The sequence below is a fragment of the Megalobrama amblycephala genome, linkage group LG9 (assembly GCF_018812025.1).
Source record: "Megalobrama amblycephala isolate DHTTF-2021 linkage group LG9, ASM1881202v1, whole genome shotgun sequence".
Lineage (NCBI taxonomy): Eukaryota > Metazoa > Chordata > Actinopteri > Cypriniformes > Xenocyprididae > Megalobrama > Megalobrama amblycephala.
The window spans coordinates 36,368,460-36,387,529 of NC_063052.1; the positions used below are offsets into that span (position 1 = coordinate 36,368,460).

Here is a 19,070-nt window from a genome sequence, read left to right on the forward strand (position 1 = left end):
TTATCATATTATTATTTTATATCCAACATTAGTCCCTGTCTGAATCTTTTTTTTGCCCAGGTGAAGGGAAGAGTTTCTGTTCTTGACCAATCAGCGTTCAGTGTGGAAGATAACAGGAGCTTCTACCTGAGCAGGTACATGATCACCTGTGTGAGGAACTCAGATGCTCGTGTGTGTGAGGACTGAAGACAGTCATTCACAACAACACACAGATTATGGAGACTACAGGGCTCTTATTTCTCTGTGTCACCTGCCTCAGTCTGTGTACAGCAGCGCGTGGCGGTAAAAAGGACATTTTCGCGAGAGTCGTGGATCTGGTGTCTCCAGGTGAAGAGTTCCTCACAGAAGATGCGCTTCTCTCGGTGTTTGAGCGGCTGGAGAACCGCGTCAACTGCTCCGGTGTGTCGTGTGGAAAGGTAAGATGGATGTGAGGAACTTTTGGGGAAATCGAGGTCCAGCTGAGAGAATCGAGTAAATGACGATTAAAGGGATGTCAACCTTTAAAACAAATCGAATAATAATAATAATAATAATAATGTTACAAATACTGTATATGTTTACCATGATTTAATATATAGTAATACAGTATAAAGACGATATTAGCCTATATTAACATAAAGTATTTTGTATACTTTTTTTTTTTTTTTTGGCGTGTTCATAAAAAGACAAAGAATGTGATATTTCACTGCCATACAGTCGTGAATGTCTGCAGGGATCTTGTTTTTATATTTGGACCAAGGTTTTCCGAATATTAATAATAATTCAAATTATTATTACATTCAAAAGTATTAAAATATTTTTTTTCAAACTTCTTATACCAACCTTTCTTTTTCCAGAATTTCAGACATTTAATTACTTTTATTTATTTATTTTTTCAGTCTCCCAACAGTTACACCAACTAGATATCTTTTTTGTCAGAAAGAAAGAATATTGACACTATTAAATCTGTGTTATAAATCTGTTTTGAACAAGAGACAAAGAAGCATCTCATGCAATATGTCAAGAACAGGTCATATTTTACCCTAAAATGAAAATAGAAAATGAAGCCTATTTAAGGATAATTATGATATTTCCTTGTGACTTCATTTTCATGACAACTAAGGCAAATTAAACTAATATAAGCTTTCTTATCTCTCTTTTCACTCTCTGCTGTATTCAGTGTGTGTCTGTTGAAGGTCTTCAGCAGCTGTTGAGTAACTCCAGCAGCTCACAGCAGCTCCAGATGGAGGATTTCTTCACGCTGGCTCCTGCGCTCTGTCTGTTCCTGAGCGATCCGATGGAGACCTGCAGAGCCGTACGGGAGGGACGCTGGGCCGTAGAGACGCATCACTTCATCCAAAACATCTCAGACCTCAACGACACCAGCCGTCCTCCTCACGAGGGGATCCCAGAATATCAGGGTTTGGAGAAGCTCTTTGATGAGATGGAAAAACACTATCAGCCCGACACACATGAGGTCAGCGACAGATTTTCAGGTTTAAAATAAAAGTTGTAATCCTTCAGTATCATGGTTTTGACACACATCTGTCATTTGTCTGCATATTTTTAGTCTTGTCTCTCTCTGGACGACATCCTGGACGAGAGCGGAGATCATCACGTAGAGCTGGACGCCGTGTTGGGAAGCGTCCTGTATCACGTCCTGCGTGGAGACTGTGTGAGATCTCATGTTCTTCCTGAGCAGCAGTACTTTCTGGATTACATCTTCAGCCATTTCGGCTCTGATAACCTCACGCTTCATGGTATGACTGATGATGTTACACTAACCTGACAATCAGTTTCATGTGGAGACATTTGATTTCAATGAAGTAAAAAAAAAATTATTTAATATGGTTGAATCATGCTGAATAAACAGAATCACACCAAAGAAAGTTATTTTTAAGAGCAGTGTTACTTTAGTATCATTAATATACTATTATAGTTTTTATTCATGTTTCATATTTCATAAATTTTCCATGTTCATTTTCATTTAAGTTAAAGTTTTAGTAATTTTGTGTTTTTATCATTTTTATTAGCTTTTTTTATTATTCATTTTTTATTCATTTTTATTTCAGTTTTAGTACTTCAAATTAAACCAGTGATATTTTAGCATCAAGATACTATTATATTTTTATTACTATTTTTGAAATAGATGTTGTTTATATTTTCCATTTATATTTTCATTTCAGTTAAAGTTTTAGTAATTTTGCTGTGTTTTTGTCATTCGTTGTCATTCCAGTTTTTTTTCTTTTTTTAAATATATGTATATAGTTTTTATTAATTTTTATTTCAATTTTAGTTATTTTAGTACATCAAGTTAAACTGAATAAAAAAAGGAGAAATTTTGTCTTGGTAACTAGCTGAAATAAAATATAAAAAAATGTAAACATTGTTATTTTATTTCAAGTAAAATGTCTTTTTTTGTGGTTTTAGTTCCAGTTATAATAAAAACCATGATTTATACTAAATGAAAATGAGAAATGTTGCCTTGGTTGATTTAAAAGTAAGTTTAAGGGTTTTTTATATTTATTTTATTTCAGTTAATGTTTATTTAATATCAAGTGACAATTTTTTTTATGGTTTTAGTATTCTTTTTTGTTAACTATAATAATCCTGCTCAGGTCATATAGAAATGGTGCTTTTTTCCACTTTTTACAGCAAATATATATAAAAATCATAAAAGGTTCTTCAGATCAGTGTTTAGGTTTCTGTGTTCTACATTTATGTTTTTGCATTTGGCAGATGCTTTTATTCAAAGCATTTTCTTCTGCCTTCAAAGTATCCATTTTATCAGTTCATGCATTCCCTGGGAATCAAACCCATAACACTGGCTATAGCAAAAACATTAATGGAACTTAAAAAGGTTCTCCTGATTGTAGTATAAGTATGTTTTAATACCTATTAATGATTTTCTGAAGTACTTCTATGCATATATGTACAATATTTGGTTTAAAGCTGAACATTTGTGCTCTATTTTAATATTTTAAACTTTGCCATTGTTACTCAGATTTTGAGGAGCTTCTGAAGACACTGAATCTGGGTGGAGCAGAAGACGATCACGATGGTGCTCATCTTGATGCTGATCCCCATCAGGAGGAAAATCATCAGGAAGATCACCATAATAACAGCAGCTGGGATACGGTAAGACACAGCAGTGTTTGTGTGGGGCATCATGGGAGATCTTTACATGCTGTAGGACTCTAATCATTTAGATTTTGATGAGTAGAGCAATTATTCAGCTGAGTAAGACATAATTTTGAGGCCCTTAACATGACATATTTACATGAATAATTGATGCTTTGCTCTCTTGGTGGATGTTATGACGTACAGTGCAATCTGAGACCATGATTATATCAGAGTGAAATAATTAAGCCATTACAAGTGCTCAATTTTTGTTCAATTTTTTTGAGTGAAAACTGAAAGACACAACATTTGAAACATTATAAACCATGCATCTAAAATGCATATATAGATTTTTTTTTTTTTTAAATCTCACGCCATCCCATCTAAATAGTCCTTTGACATCGATGCAACTAATAAATCAGGGAATAGTACACACTAATGCATGCATGCTTATCAGAAAAATGAAAGTAACTGAAGCCAAATATTAATATATTTGCATACAAAAATGTGCTTGTCTCAAATAGTTTCTGGTTGTTTTGTCTACAGATGTGTTTCAGCGCTGAAGACCTGTTGAGGATCTATCAGCTGAACTCTTCATCACTGACCAGAGATCAGTTCACTCAGCTCAGTCCTGCTCTGATTCAGCAGATCCTCAGCAGAGGCTGTTCTGAGATCAGTTTCACACACGTGACCCCTGATTCTCTGAGCACCGCTGAGAGTGAGTGACGTCTGTTTACACCGTCAGATCAGCACTGAACTATTACTCTGAGATGCATGGCATAGACAGGCTTATGACTATATCAATATAAAGTCCAGAAACATACTCATGTAGAAACAAAGTGCTCAAGTTTCCTTCAGCTGAATGTTTTATTATTGAAGTAGATGCAATAAATATGTCAGTTTAACTAACTGTAACTACAGCAATTTGCTCATCAAGATGCTCTTTAAATAGTTTCTCCGCCATGACATAGTTGAACTGTTATCATTTATTAAAAAAAATAAAAATAATATATATATATATGTAAAGCAAATTTGATGGGAGTGACAAAACATCAATATAGTGCTTAAACCAATATGTGTTTTCCAATGGTTGATGTCATACCATTATATAAATAAGACATTTTAATGATCGCAAATATAATATTCTAAATTACAGAAATTAAGTGAAAAGTCAAAATATAATCAACATCTGAAAAGAGAAAAATGTGCGTTAAAATCTAGGCTATCAGTTGAATTTCAAACTTAACAAGAGGAACTAAAAGACTTCTGTGCAATGCTATAATTATTGGTTGATGCCAGTAATTATAAAAAAAAAGCCAAAAATTAATCTGTCTGGACTATATTTATATTGGTCACACTACTATGTACATATTTTCAGAAAAGATGCATTAAATTGATCAAAAATGACAGTGAAGACATTTATAATGTTACAAAAGCAAATAAATCCTGAAAAAAGTCACAGTTTTCACAAGAATATGAAGCAGAACAACTGTTTTGATAATAATAATAACATTGATAATAATCATAAATGTTTCTTGAGCATCAAATCAGCATATTAGAATGATTTCTGAAGGATCATGTGACACTGAAGACTGGAGTAATGATGCTGAAAATTCAGCTTTGACCACAGAAATAAATTACTTTTTAACATATTTTCAAATAGTAAAAAGTTATTTTAAATTGTAAAAATATTTCACTGTTTTTACTGTATTTTTGATGAAATAAATGCAGCCTTGATGAGCACAACACACATTAAAACATCTTACAAACCCCAAACTTTTAACAGTAGTGTCTAATGGCAACAACTTAAATGTGAAAAACGTATTAAAAATAGTATAAGTTTGTCAGAAAGTACAACTTTTCTATTATATGTAACTTTTAGTGATAGTAAATGTTTAGATGATCTCTTACATTCAGTTTCTGTATCAGAAACATGACACTTTATACACAATGATACATGACAGGTTGCTGTTCTGGTTCTACTACAGTATTTAGTTCTTGTTGGTATCAGTCTCTTGACCACAAAAGAACAAGGAAACCACAAATATTCCTCAACGCATTATTTTAACTACTCTTCCTGGAGAGAAAGCTGGCATCATTTTCTGGTCACAAACCAGATTCCATCTGAATGTTTACAAAAACCGGTCGCACCTGTGAATAACACAGACAGTGATCTCTTTATACAATCACTCAATGATCCCTTTGTGCCCAGGATATGGATATGCCACCCTCGCTAACATCATCGTCTGTCTGATGGCCATGTTTGGGATCGTGGTGCTGCTGTTCTCCAGGTGCACGCAGGTGTTTCAGATGTGCATCCAGTTCTGCATCAGCCTCGCTGTCGGATCCCTCACGGGCGACGCTCTTCTGCATTTGATTCCTTCGGTAGGCAGATTTAAAAATGTCTGAATGGGATGGAATTCGTTCATTGTTCTCATTGCATTGTGACTGTAGTTTTTAGGTCTTCATGGTCATGAAGATGGACACAGTCATGAGGAGGAGAACCTTGACTATCTTTACAAACTCCTGGTGGTCGTTGGTGGCATCTATGTCTTCTTTCTGATGGAAGCCATATTCTCCATCATCACTCGACACGGTCATCAGGACGGAGTGAGTGACTGAGTCTGCAGACTTAGAAGAAAAGCTTCTATATAGAAGCTTAAAGGGTTTGTTCAACCATAAATGAAAATTCTGTCATTACTCATCCTCATGTCGTTCCAAACCTGTAAGACCTTCGTTCACAAATTAAGATATTTTTGATGAAATCTGGGAGCTTTTTGAACCCCACCCCCATAGACAGCAATGTCATAAACACTTTCAAGGCCCAGAAAAGTAGAAGACAGTTAAAATAGTCAACTTGACTGCAGAGCTTCAACCTTATGGTAAACCTAATGTTTTGTGCACAATGTTTATTCAACAATGTCTTGTCTCCAACGCTGTTCATGTAGTAAACGCTCGCTCATTATTTAAATTTATCTTAATTTGTTGAATAAAGTTGTTATTTTGGGGGTTTTTTACACAAAAATAGTATTCTCGTCGCCTCATAACATTAAGGTCCACTGTAGCCATGTTGACTATTTTAACAATGTCTTTACTACCTTTCTGGGACTTGAAAGTGGTTATGCTGTCTATAGGGAGGTCAAAAATCTCTTGGATTTCATCAAAATATCTTAATTTGTCTTCCGAAGATGAAAAAAGGTCTTATGGGTGTGAAACGACATGAGGGTGAGTAATAAATGACATAATTTTCATTTTTAGGTTAACTAACTCTTTAAAGGGTAAAGCACTTCATATATGGGTTCCAATCATGGGATCATTTTATGGATTTATTTAAATTTTTGTTCATTTTTAATTTTATTTCAATTTTATGGATTAAACAGCTCGTAAACATACTTTATCAGTAGAAAAAAATTGAAATAACCTGTTAAACATGAAAGTGTTATGCAATCATTTAAGACATTTCCCCTTATATAGAATCTTTTGGACAAAGATTCTCCTTATATAGACATTTCTCCTTATATAGAATCTTTCTGACATAAAGATTCTCTTTATATAGACATTTCTCCTTATATAGAATCTTTTTGACAAAGATTCTCCTTATATAGACATTTCTCCTTATATAGAATCTTTTTGACAAAGATTCTCCTTATATAGACATTTCTCCTTATATAGAATCTTTCTGACATAAAGATTCTCTTTATATAGACATTTCCCCTTATATAGAATCTTTTTGACAAAGATTCTCCTTATATAGACATTTCTCCTTATATAAAATCTTTCTGACATAAAGATTCTCTTTATATAGACATTTCCCCTTATATAGAATCTTTTTGACAAAGATTCTCCTTATATAGACATTTCTCCTTATATAGAATCTTTCTGACATAAAGATTCTCTTTATATAGACATTTCCCCTTATATAGAATCTTTTTGACAAAGATTCTCCTTATATAGACATTTCTCCTTATATAAAATCTTTCTGACATAAAGATTCTCTTTATATAGACATTTCCCCTTATATAGAATCTTTTTGACAAAGATTCTCCTTATATAGACATTTCTCCTTATATAGAATCTTTCTGACATAAAGATTCTCTTTATATAGACATTTCCCCTTATATAGAATCTTTTTGACAAAGATTCTCCTTATATAGACATTTCTCCTTATATAAAATCTTTCTGACATAAAGATTCTCTTTATATAGACATTTCCCCTTATATAGAATCTTTTTGACAAAGATTCTCCTTATATAGACATTTCTCCTTATATAGAATCTTTTTGACAAAGATTCTCCTTATATAGACATTTCCCCTTATATAGAATCTTTTGGACAAAGATTCTCCTTATATAGACATTTCTCCTTATATAGAATCTTTTTGACAAAGATTCTCCTTATATAGACATTTCCCCTTATATAGAATCTTTTTGACAAAGATTCTCCTTATATAGACATTTCTCCTTATATAGAATCTTTCTGACATAAAGATTCTCTTTATATAGACATTTCCCCTTATATAGAATCTTTTTGACAAAGATTCTCCTTATATAGACATTTCTCCTTATATAAAATCTTTCTGACATAAAGATTCTCTTTATATAGACATTTCCCCTTATATAGAATCTTTTTGACAAAGATTCTCCTTATATAGACATTTCCCCTTATATAGAATCTTTTGGACAAAGATTCTCCTTATATAGACATTTCTCCTTATATAGAATCTTTTTGACAAAGATTCTCCTTATATAGACATTTCCCCTTATATAGAATCTTTTGGACAAAGATTCTCCTTATATAGTCATTTCCCCTTATATAGAATCTTTTTGACAAAGATTCTCCTTATATAGACATTTCCCCTTATATAGAATCTTTTTGACAAAGATTCTCCTTATATAGACATTTCCCCTTATATAGAATCTTTTTGACAAAGATTCTCCTTATATAGACATTTCCCCTTATATAGAATCTTTTTGACATCTTTTTGACATTAAAATTGAGTCTAGAACTCCAGTGCACACTGCAAATAATCCAATTGAGAAATTTTGTCTTATTTTCCACTTAAAATGTGTAAAAACCCTTAAAACAAGATAAATTCAGCATGATATTGAGAGGCAACATTGCAAAAGATATTAAGACTTGTTGATGTTTTAATAAACGCACACCACCGTTCAAAGGTCTGGATTTTTAAAAAAGAAATTAATACTTTTATTCAGCAAGAATACATTAAATTGACTAAAAGTGACAGAAAAGACATTTAAAATGTTAAAAAATACTTCTGTTTCAAATTAATGCTGTTATTTCGAACTTTTATTATCAAAGAATCATAAAAATGCACAGTGTAATCACAGTTTTCACAAAATATGAATCATTTTTACTGCACTGGTGTGTTTTTTCACCTGTTTGTAACTCTTTTATACTTAGAGAGAAAAAACTCCGCCAGTGAAGTTAAAATGCACTTATATTAAAGACACTGTATGGAAAGTCTTGGTAAATCTGTCTTGTTTTCAAGCATTTTTGACATTAAAGGCCCGTTCACACCAAGGACGATAACTATAACAATATATTTTCTAAATGTAAAACAAAAGCTGAGTCCACACTACAACTATAATGATAACGACACAGAGGAATCACTTTCACAATGATTTTTTTCCAGCTGATGAACAATAAAAACATTGACAGCCAATCAGAATCCTTCTTGCTTTAAAGAGCTCGAGCATTTAAAGCGACAGACAACAAAACTGCAGCTCGCTTGTGATGATCAGAATGATCTCATCCGTTGGTGTGGATGCCAATATAGTTATTGTTATATTTATCTCTTATTTGTATTTTTTTCTGTGTTCACTGGTATGACTGGTAAATGTTAGTAAGATGGCCGCCACATGAGCTGACTTGCCTTAAATGATCTCTGTTGTGTTGTAGGAGTCTGACTCTCATCACTGTGATCACAGCAAAGTTCTGCAGATGTTCCAGAGCAGGAGACGCAACAACAACTCCTCCACCTCACAGGACGAGCTGGTGAGACGCTCCAAATAAACAAGACTTTATTATGTTACAAAACGCTACACAAAGACTACAAGATGAACAGAACTAGTTTTCCCTGAGGAGGTCAGGTGAAGTCATATTTCACAAACCCAGACAGTAATTGTTGAAAACATGAGGTCATTTTAGGATTTACAGCTTTTATTACCATCTGAATCAGAAATGGAGATTTGATTGTTTAATTAATGAATGGATATTTATCTAATTTTCTAGATTAGCTTTAGTCCTATTTAGAAAGGAAAATTTGGTTATCAAAGGTGGATTATTCTTATTTTTTTTATACAATTTGCAATAATTACAGCAATTTTTCAGCTCACTCAGAAGAAAAAATCCTATCTGGACAGTCAGGAACATCTGTGATTGTGGTGTATAATTTTTTCCATAACATGTCCAATTTATTTTGACCATCAAACACAGTTTATCAGTGCAGAAGAGTCCCAGTCTTTCTCTGTCAAGTCAAGTCACCTTTATTTATATAGCGCTTTTTACAATGTAAAATGATTGTGTCAAAGCAGCTTTACAGTGATAAATGGTACATTATTTGGCTGCACAGCAGCTTTTAAAGAAAAGTGTCAATGCAGGCAGATCAAAGCACAAAATCATCAGTTAATACTGTCAGTTCTCATTGATTTCAGGTGGACGAGCAAAACAACGGGAAGTCCTCCCTGGAGCCGTTCAGCAGCACACGAGGTCAGTTAATGCCGTCAGCGCTCGGTGTTAAACACGTCTGGACCTTTAATAATTACACCACAGTTAGAGTTAATCACATGTTTGTGTCACACATTTAAGGGAGTAAAATGACCTGTTATTAAAGTGACCTTGACCAGCACCATCCTATGAGGTCACTTGTACAAAAGTGTCTTTTCATGAACATTTCTAGTTACACTAGAATTCAAAAGATTAGATTCAGTAAGATTTTCCACAGAAATATGAAGCAGCACGACTGTTTTTAAAATTGAGAATAATCAGAAATGTTTCTTGAGCAGCGAATCAGCATATTAGAATGATTTCTGAAGGATCATGTGACACTGAAGACTGGAGTACACAACAAAATCTCCAGAGTTAAATCAACTCTGCTCAGAGTACATATGGTCCCTCTCTAAATAGTGTTAGAATAACACTGAAGCAGAGTTGAAGTTAATGAGATAATTAAGCAATTCATTAAATAATGATTGCACATTAGTGATGAACACCTGCTGTTAACAAGCAGAATCACTGAAGACAAGAGATACACAAGAACTACAACTGACTTCAGTCACAGCCTTATTAATGGCTTAATTATCTCATTAACTTTAACTCTGCTTCAGTGTTACTTTAACACTATTTAGAGAGGGACCATATGTACTCTGAATGAAAATTTAGCTTTGCATCACAGGAATAAATTACATTTTACAACATATTTATACAGAAAACAGTTATTTTAAATTGTACTAATATTTCACAATATTACTGTTTTTACTGTATTTTTAATAACATAAATGCATCCTTGTTGAGCAGAAGAGACTTCAGTAGTGAACTGATCTTCCTCATGTCCCTCAGAGAAGCGTCTGCTGCCGTATATGATCACCATTGGTGACGGCATCCATAACTTCACGGACGGTCTGGCGATGGGCGCTGCGTTCTCCGTGTCGTGGCGCTCAGGACTGGCGACATCGCTGGCAGTCCTGTGCCATGAACTTCCACACGAGTTAGGTGAGACGTCTCAGTAGTTAACTCTTATCCAGCTGCAGAAAATACATTGAAAACAACTAGGAAATGAAAGATTGTCAGGACAGACATGTTGTGTGAATGTTCTTTAGGTTACGGAAATGTGTAGTTTGAATGTTAAGGCTTTCTGCATACTCTTGCAATAACTCTTGCACATAATGTAAAGTACAGTAACATTACTGGTTAATCAAGACAACAAAGAGAAAACAAAGGACACTTTCACTCTTCCTGGTGTGGATGAAGGAATGTCCCACATAAACACACTAGATATTAATGACACACATGTCCTGGAATTGCAGTCAAACATGTTTTTCTGTTTTCCTGCACACGTTTCCTTTCAGGATCATAAAATGAGATTTCTCATTGTTTATAGTCTTTATGCAACAAAAAATCATTTCAACCTGGTTAAATCAGCATAAACAGATGTAATGAAACTCTCAAAACTTGCCATGAAAAGATCATAAAAAAATAAAGGATCACATTTTGCATAAAGTAAATAAGGCCTGTATTTATTAATAATTACATTTAAATAGTGAAATTAATTGGTTACAATTTATATTTATTTTTATTATACATAATGATTTAATATGTATTACGTATAATATAAAACAATATTTAAATATGGAAAAAAAATTAAAAATGTTTTATATTTAAGTAATATAATAGAATATATATTTATTAAAAATATATAATATTTATATATATATAATATTTATATTTAAATTTAATATAAATTATATTTAAAAAATAATAATATATATAAAATCTCTATATGTATTTAATATATATTTATTAAATATGTATATATTTATTAAATATATACAGTACATGTGTGTGTATATTATACAAAATGCTATTTTTATTCACTAAAATTAATAATTTGTTTTTTAGTTTAAATATTATTTTATATTATACATATGAAACAATTAGAAAATGTATATAAATTATATATAAAATATGCTTCTTACAATTTTTAAATGTTAAATATTATATTTAATATATTAAATGTATATGTGTGTGTGTATATATATATATATATATATATATATATATATAAATAAAATACACACTACCGTTCAAAAGTTTGGAGTCAGTAAGAATTTTTTTTTTTTTTTTTTTTAAGAAATTAAAGAAATTAATACTTTTGCAGTATGCAGCAATTGACATATCAGAATGATTTCTGAAGGATCATGTGACACTGAAGACTGGATTAACGATGCTGAAAATTCAGCTTTGATCACAGGAATAAATTACATTTTAAAATATTTTCAAATAGAAAACAGTTATTTTAAATTGTAATAATATTTCACAATATTACTGTTTTTACTGTATTTTTAATTAAGTAAATGCACCCTTGGTGAGCAGACGAAACTTCTTTTAAAAACATTAAAAAACGTACCGATCCCAAACTTTTGAGCGGTAGTGTGTGTATATATATATATATATATATATATATATATTAAACCTGTAATGGTCCTGTAATAGATTTCATTTTTATTATGCAAAATATAATTGTATATATTTGATTTGATATACTCTGTTGTCGTCTGCAGGTGATTTTGCGGTCCTGCTTCACTGCGGTCTGTCGGTGAAGATCGCTCTGCTCCTGAACGTGGGCAGCGCTCTCACCTCCTTCGTCGGTCTGTACATCTCCCTGTCCATCTCCACACAAACACTCGCAGAGGACTGGATCTCTGCCGTCACCGCCGGCCTCTTCCTCTACATCGCCCTCGCAGACATGGTGCGCTTGCTATGATTTGGCTTCTTTCATAACTGTTCTCAATAACAGAGCAAAAATAGCACCATATTTTATGTAAAATGAAAATTACATGTTGTATGGACTTCTGTTAAAAGCAGCCATATCAGTCAATTCTGAAATGTTTTTTTAAGAAAAAACTCATTGCATTGTACTTTCCTGCATCTCTCAAGTGAAACACAACAAACATCAAAAATGTGTGTGTCATGAGATCATCATAAAAACCAGACTTTGTTTCTGTTTTTTTGTCTCATCCAGCTTCCCTCCATGCTTCACGTCGAGAGCAAATGGCCGTGGCTGATTCTTCTCCTGCAGAATCTGGGTCTGATGACGGGATGGGGGATTTTATTACTCCTGTCTTTATATGAAGATCAGATAGGAATCTAAAACATGATGCTGCTTTGTACTTGTGCGTTATCATATTCCCTTCCTCGAGCATGACTGTGTGTGATTGTCACTTAAAACAGAGGAAATATGTGCAATTTATAGTGCTGCCATGTTTTAATATGGGATATTTTTCATTTTAAAACATTACTTTTAATAATATTATCGTATTTTTAAAACACCACTCAAATCTGATTAAAATGTAACATTTGAAATGGTTAAATCAGCTGTGTGAATCACTTTAATTACAGCAGTTAAATAACAGATAGATTCTTTAGATAGATTTAAACTAAAGGACAGGAGCCAAATATAAGTTAATTTGTATTTGTTGTTTCTGTAAAGATGTAACTGAATAGAAAAAGTTGCATTTGATATGTGGAAGTGATTTTACTACATGAAATTCTGCTAATGTATGAAGTATGAATTGTTTTGTGAATAAATGAATGGTGACCTATAGCTCTTGTGCAAGTCTAATATTCACTCATAGTCTCTGTGCTTTAATAAATGTGATGTAAAGCATCTATTCAGCATCCTGGTCTCATGTAATTAGTCATGTTAGAGATTGCAGTGCTGAAGCCAGTGATTTTGTTATTGTGTCAAAGCAGAAATGCTGAGGTTTCGTCGAGTCTGATCTGCATGACTCCTCAGAAGTGTACATTAGACAGTGATGCTTGTAAAAATGAAGGAAAATAACATATGTCTCAGAAATAGAACATACACACGCCCAATTAAATACAGTGCAATGACTGCAAACCTCGGAAAAGCCTTTAAAATGAATGCCACTTAAAATAATGTAATGGTATTTAGGAAAGCTAAGCATGTAAAGAGACATTACTCATACAAATGCTCTCTTTACAGGGTCAGAAATGAACCAGGGTGTGACAAAAATACCCTCCTCTCACATTATTGACTTCATATTGAAGGAAATTCACTTACATTAGTGTTTGAAATTATTTTCATCATATAAAAACTCTGTAGTGATCCATTTCTAAGTAAATAACACAAATGTTTATATGAATTATTATAAAGCATTGAAGAGTTTGTCTCTGATTCATGTTCAGAAACAGGTGAGTTTGAATCAGCAGAGCAGCTTGAGATGAACGAGTAACACGTGTGCAACACATGTAACTGACACACTACACTTTATTTCTTCATTCTCACTTTTACAGGAAGAATTTTATGTTCTCAGCTGAGAACATGGTGAAATTACCCTTTGGTTTATTTCTCTGAAAATTAAATTTTTTCTAAAGCAAATGCTTGAATAGAGTCACTACAAATGCATTTTTGGGGGGATTTTTAAAACCATACATGTATGTTAAGTTGTTTGCTATACAAACATGTATAAATATATAAATCTGCTATACAAAGTGTAATATATATATATATATATATATATATATATATATATATTTGTATAAAATATATACATAATTTATTTTTTGGCAGCAGTAAATTATTAGGAAAAAAAAAAAAAATCAGATAAATTCCTGCACACTATTTTTTTATGAATCTGGAGTCTTTTTATATTCATGGTGTAATTAAAATGACTGTAGGAGAGACCACACAAAACATATGGCCGTAGGTGTGTGTAGGTGTTTGTGTGTGTGTGTGTGTGTGTGTGTGATGAATGTAGATTATACAAGCTATTATAAATATTAATACGCTGATATCTGTTGAATGACTGGGATTGTTTAGTATAAATGTGTCAACTGACTCGAAGGAATCTGAACAGAAAACAGTGCAATGGCGCCCACTACAGGACAGACTGAGCAAATACAACTGATGAGTTTACAGATCTCATACAGATCAATAATTCACCAGAAAACTGTCTTTATTGTGTACAAAGTCATCAAACACAACACGTGAACATTTTAAAATAATGACAAACAGCACAAATATATAAATAAATTCAGATTGTAGTTTGAGTTTCACACAGACGATCATGTGATCATGTGTTACCTCGTTCTAATGATCTCTTGAGTGGCTAATCGAATGATCTCATTGAAATCAAACTGAATGTATTTCCTCCAGTATCTGCGGTCGCGTCCGTACGTCTGCGCTGGATAACACGGACTTCCTGCAGGAGGAAACAAACACATGCTGAATTACTCTTAAATGAAACCATGACAACAGGTGCAGAGTAAAGGTGTGTGCGATATTGACAAAATATCTTGATTTCTACTGGGATATATCTGGATATAAAAAGTCTACACAAAATGAAACAAAAATCATAACAAAATTTTGCACCTTTAATGTAAAAATTACAACCTATGTATGCAATGACACTGAAAAACAAAGTGACATCAGAGAAAAAAAAAATAATTTAACAGATTCATTCAAATGGATTCATTCAGGAACGAAGCAAGTGATTTTATGAATGGATCACTGAATCATTGATTTATTCTAAAACACTGATTCATTCAGGAACGAAACACCTCTGTGTTGCTCTGAGGAACTATTTTTGTTGGTAAAACTGAGTGTCTACAATGTAACTCATTAAATTAACTTATTTATTGAACTGTTATATAAAGCCAATATCACATTTGCAACAGTGCTGATATTTGGGAAAACAGCACTCTTGCTCAACTATATCATATGAAATAAATGAGAAAAAATCTCATACAGGACATTTTTTGCCACATATGTTGTATTTTGGTGTTGTTCTAACAAGGCTATATCACACAATGAAAGCATGCACTTGAAAGATGCACTTGTTTTTGTTTGCTTTTTGCTAAAGCTGCACGATTCTAAATAAAGAGAATCACAATTTTTGTTTCAAACACGATCACAATTCTCCCACGATTCTGAACAAACGACTAACAAAATAAAGTGTAATTTACAAAAAGTTCTATCAAAATGTTAATTGCTGCAGTCTATTTTAAAATATTTAATTAATTACTTTTTAAAAATACTGGTTTGAATGAATGATTCAATGACTCACTTGTTTCATTAATGGATAAATCAACATTTTTGTATGAATCTTGAATGATTCAATGACAAATACATTTTTTAACTCTTCTACATCGTTAAAACAACAATTACAATATTATCATAGACAACAAGAAATTCACAAGAAAAACAAACCGATGCCGTGGAATATTCTGGCCACGGCTCGACCAGAGAACTTCTCATCGCTGCGACTGGACAGGAAACTTCTGATGTCCGCACAGATCTGACCTTCCCAGTCCCTCATCTGAGGACAAAATACAACGTCACACCAGATTAAACTAGCATCCACACGTGAGATATAACATCTGCTCAAGGTGAAATCGTAAACAAGTCACAAACCTTGCATTTGTTGAGCTCTTCCTCCTCATCCTCTTCCTCCTGATAGTGTTTGCTCAGGTCCAGGTTTCTCCTCTTGTCAAAGTAATCACGCAGCAGCTCTTTGAGAGCCTGACTCCTGCTCTCCTCCAGATCATCCATACACAGACTGCAGTTACGGTACGCAACGCTGCACAAACACACATACAGGCAGAGATAGTAAAGATGATGCCATTCCCTCAAGTCAAATGTTAGTGAATGTAACACATGCAATTAAAAAAAAAATGACCAATCATATTTCAGTATGCAAATCTTGCAATGATTTTGAGTGCATATTCTATCAGTGAATGTCAACAAGATTTCAAAATACTCTACCAATCATAACAACTGATCAGAAGTGTGTGTGTGTGACCTGCGGAAGGCTTTGAAGCAGGTTTTGAGCTGGTACAGCTGTGTCCTCTCCTGCGCCATCACTCTCCCGTGCAGAAACGCTCCCACCGCGTCCAGCTCATCCGGAGTCAGGTCGCCATACGAGCGGAAGTAGAAGGACAGCGCTGAGAACTCCACGTGAACACCGCTCCGGCCTGTGCCTCCATATGAACCTGAGGAGATCACAACAGAATAAAACAATAGAATAGAACAGAACTATTGTAAATACATATTATAATACATTATAAAATTGAATAAAATAGAACAAATAAACACAACATAGTAGAACAAAACATAATAGAGTACAACATAATAGAATAGAATAGAATAAAACAGAATAAATCAGAAAGGCCTAATAGAACAGCATAACAATAGAATAGAATAAAACAAAAATAGGACAGAATAGAGCAAAATAAAATAGAATCTAAAATAAAACAGGAAGGAACAACAACATAATAGAATATAACAAAACAGAACAACAATAAAATAGAACAACATAATGGAATAGAATAACAGAAAAGCACACAAAATAATAGAATAGAACAGAATAGAACATAAAAACAGAAATAACTTTAATAGAAAATGAAAAACAAAATGAAAAACAAAAATAGGACAGAATAGAGCAAAATAAAATAGAACAGAAAAGGGCAACAATAGAATAGAACAGAACAGAATACAACATAAAATAGAATCTAAAATAGAACAGACAGAACATAACAATAGAATAGAACAAAACAGAATAGTGTACAAAAAAATAGAACTGAACAGAATACAACAAAAATATTCTGTTTTATTTTATTCTATTATGTTATGCTTCAGTACAACAGGAAAGAATAAAACAATAAAAATAGAACAAAATAGAGTCAAATATAATAGAAAAAGGGCGACATAACAGAATAGTACAGAACAGAATAGGGAAAAATAAAACAAAATCACACAACATAATAGAATATAGAATAAAACAGAATATAACAGAATACAACATAATAAAATATAAAATAAAATATAAAATAGAACAGAAAGGAACAACATAATAAAATGGAATAGAGTACAAGACAATATAATAGAACAGAATAGAGTCAAATAAAAGAATAAAATAGAACAGAAAAGCGCACAACATAATAGAATAGAACCAAACAAAATACAACAGAATCAAAGAGAACAGAATAGTTTGAGGTTCATGGATCTGAGGTTTGAAACTTACAAACTCATAGTTTCCAGCCCAATCTTTATTATTCATTATTCATTATTCATTTATTAATCTTCTAATCAGATCTTTATTGTAAAGACTTGTAAAGTGATCAGTCACATTTTTTGTGCTTTTTCATGACAATTAGAGGAAGTTAAATAGATTTTAAATCACAGAGGTCAGATCCAATCAGAACAAAGCTTGTTGTTTTAGATAAGTTTGTAGATTTGGGTGTGTAACCTCTCCTCTCACCTGAGCCCCACTGCAGCTGTCTCAGGCCTCTCTTCACCAGAGGAAGCTGCCAGCCCATAGTGTCCGCCAGCTCCACCACGTCAAACTCCAGAGCGTCACATGACTCCACACACTCCCCCGCCATGCGTTTCCGTGCCAACGCCACAGCGACCGGAGGACACCTAACGGACATGCAAATTTACCACACACGCCACTGAAGAGCTCTTAAAAATCATGTTTAAGACACACTGTGAGTGACGTACAGTTTGGTGATTTTACGGAGCTGCTGTGGACCGCCGTAACACTGCAGCTTACAGACGGAGAGAGTCGGATGGAGAAGCTCCACCCACTGCTGAGGATGAAGCTCCAGGTAACACAAGAGAGTCTCCAGACCTAAACACACACATGATGAGCCATATAGATCTTAACTGAAGATGACGCCATATTTGATTTGGAATAGTTCACCCAAAAATGACAATTGTCATTGTTTGATCATCTATTTCAAATAAACGCTGTTCTTTTCAACTTTCTACTCATCAAAGAATCCTAAAAACAGTTATTTTAAATTGCAATAATATTTTAATAATATTGTTCGAATGGTAGTGTATTTTTATGAACTTTTTTGGCAAGATCTGAAAAAAATATCTTGCATATCAAAAACACTGACAGAGAAGGGCAAATAAATGATTTTTGTGTGATCAATCCCTTTAAACATGGCTTCGACTCTCAGATCTACTGTATTAAAGCACTTCATCTCATGTTTCTCTAAGTGTTCTCACTCTCTTCTGTGATGTCGAGGGCCTCCACGGTCTCCTGCATGGGAATGGCTCTCTCATGTGTGTGACATGCTCGCTGTACACACTCGTCACTCAATTTCACACCGCCGTCGCTCTCCTGCGGCTCCTCCTCTGCCGTCTGTGCTGATTTGTTGTGCTCATGTGGAGTGTTTGACTCTGATGGCTGTTGTTCTGTG

The 19,070-nt window shown here is 33.3% G+C and overlaps 2 protein-coding genes across 4 annotated transcripts in view; one reads left to right on the forward strand and one right to left on the reverse strand.

Annotated features, from left to right (window-relative positions):
• The first annotated feature begins 60 nt into the window (after positions 1 to 60).
• Positions 61 to 13,448, forward strand: LOC125276104 (zinc transporter ZIP4-like). 2 transcript variants are annotated; one of them, XM_048203560.1, is made up of 12 exons: positions 61 to 416; positions 1,160 to 1,456; positions 1,550 to 1,739; positions 2,984 to 3,117; positions 3,646 to 3,817; positions 5,312 to 5,484; positions 5,554 to 5,709; positions 9,018 to 9,113; positions 9,773 to 9,827; positions 10,677 to 10,829; positions 12,398 to 12,585; positions 12,859 to 13,448. In XM_048203560.1, exons 1-12 carry the CDS (start codon positions 216 to 218, stop codon positions 12,985 to 12,987), a joined length of 1,944 nt encoding a protein of 647 aa, XP_048059517.1. In that variant the 5' UTR covers positions 61 to 215; the 3' UTR covers positions 12,988 to 13,448. The 2 variants fall into 2 exon arrangements, with proteins under 2 accessions (XP_048059517.1, XP_048059518.1); XM_048203561.1 differs by lacking the exons at positions 61 to 416; positions 1,160 to 1,456; positions 1,550 to 1,739; ... (2 more) ...; positions 5,312 to 5,484; positions 5,554 to 5,709 and having other exon boundaries at positions 9,042 to 9,113; positions 10,635 to 10,829.
• Positions 13,449 to 14,797: 1,349 nt separating this feature from the next.
• recql4 (RecQ helicase-like 4) overlaps positions 14,798 to 19,070 on the reverse strand; it is a 17,294-nt gene continuing 13,021 nt past the window's right edge. For both annotated transcript variants that reach the window (XM_048203505.1, XM_048203504.1), the window contains 7 exons: positions 18,877 to 19,070; positions 18,361 to 18,490; positions 18,119 to 18,279; positions 16,661 to 16,850; positions 16,273 to 16,438; positions 16,069 to 16,177; positions 14,798 to 15,061 (listed from right to left, as the gene is read on the reverse strand). The exon at positions 18,877 to 19,070 is cut by the window's right edge and continues 95 nt beyond it. In XM_048203505.1, the coding sequence (XP_048059462.1) occupies positions 14,940 to 15,061; positions 16,069 to 16,177; positions 16,273 to 16,438; positions 16,661 to 16,850; positions 18,119 to 18,279; positions 18,361 to 18,490; positions 18,877 to 19,070 (1,072 nt within the window). In that variant the 3' untranslated portion in view covers positions 14,798 to 14,939. The remainder of the gene's footprint in view (positions 15,062 to 16,068; positions 16,178 to 16,272; positions 16,439 to 16,660; positions 16,851 to 18,118; positions 18,280 to 18,360; positions 18,491 to 18,876) is intronic.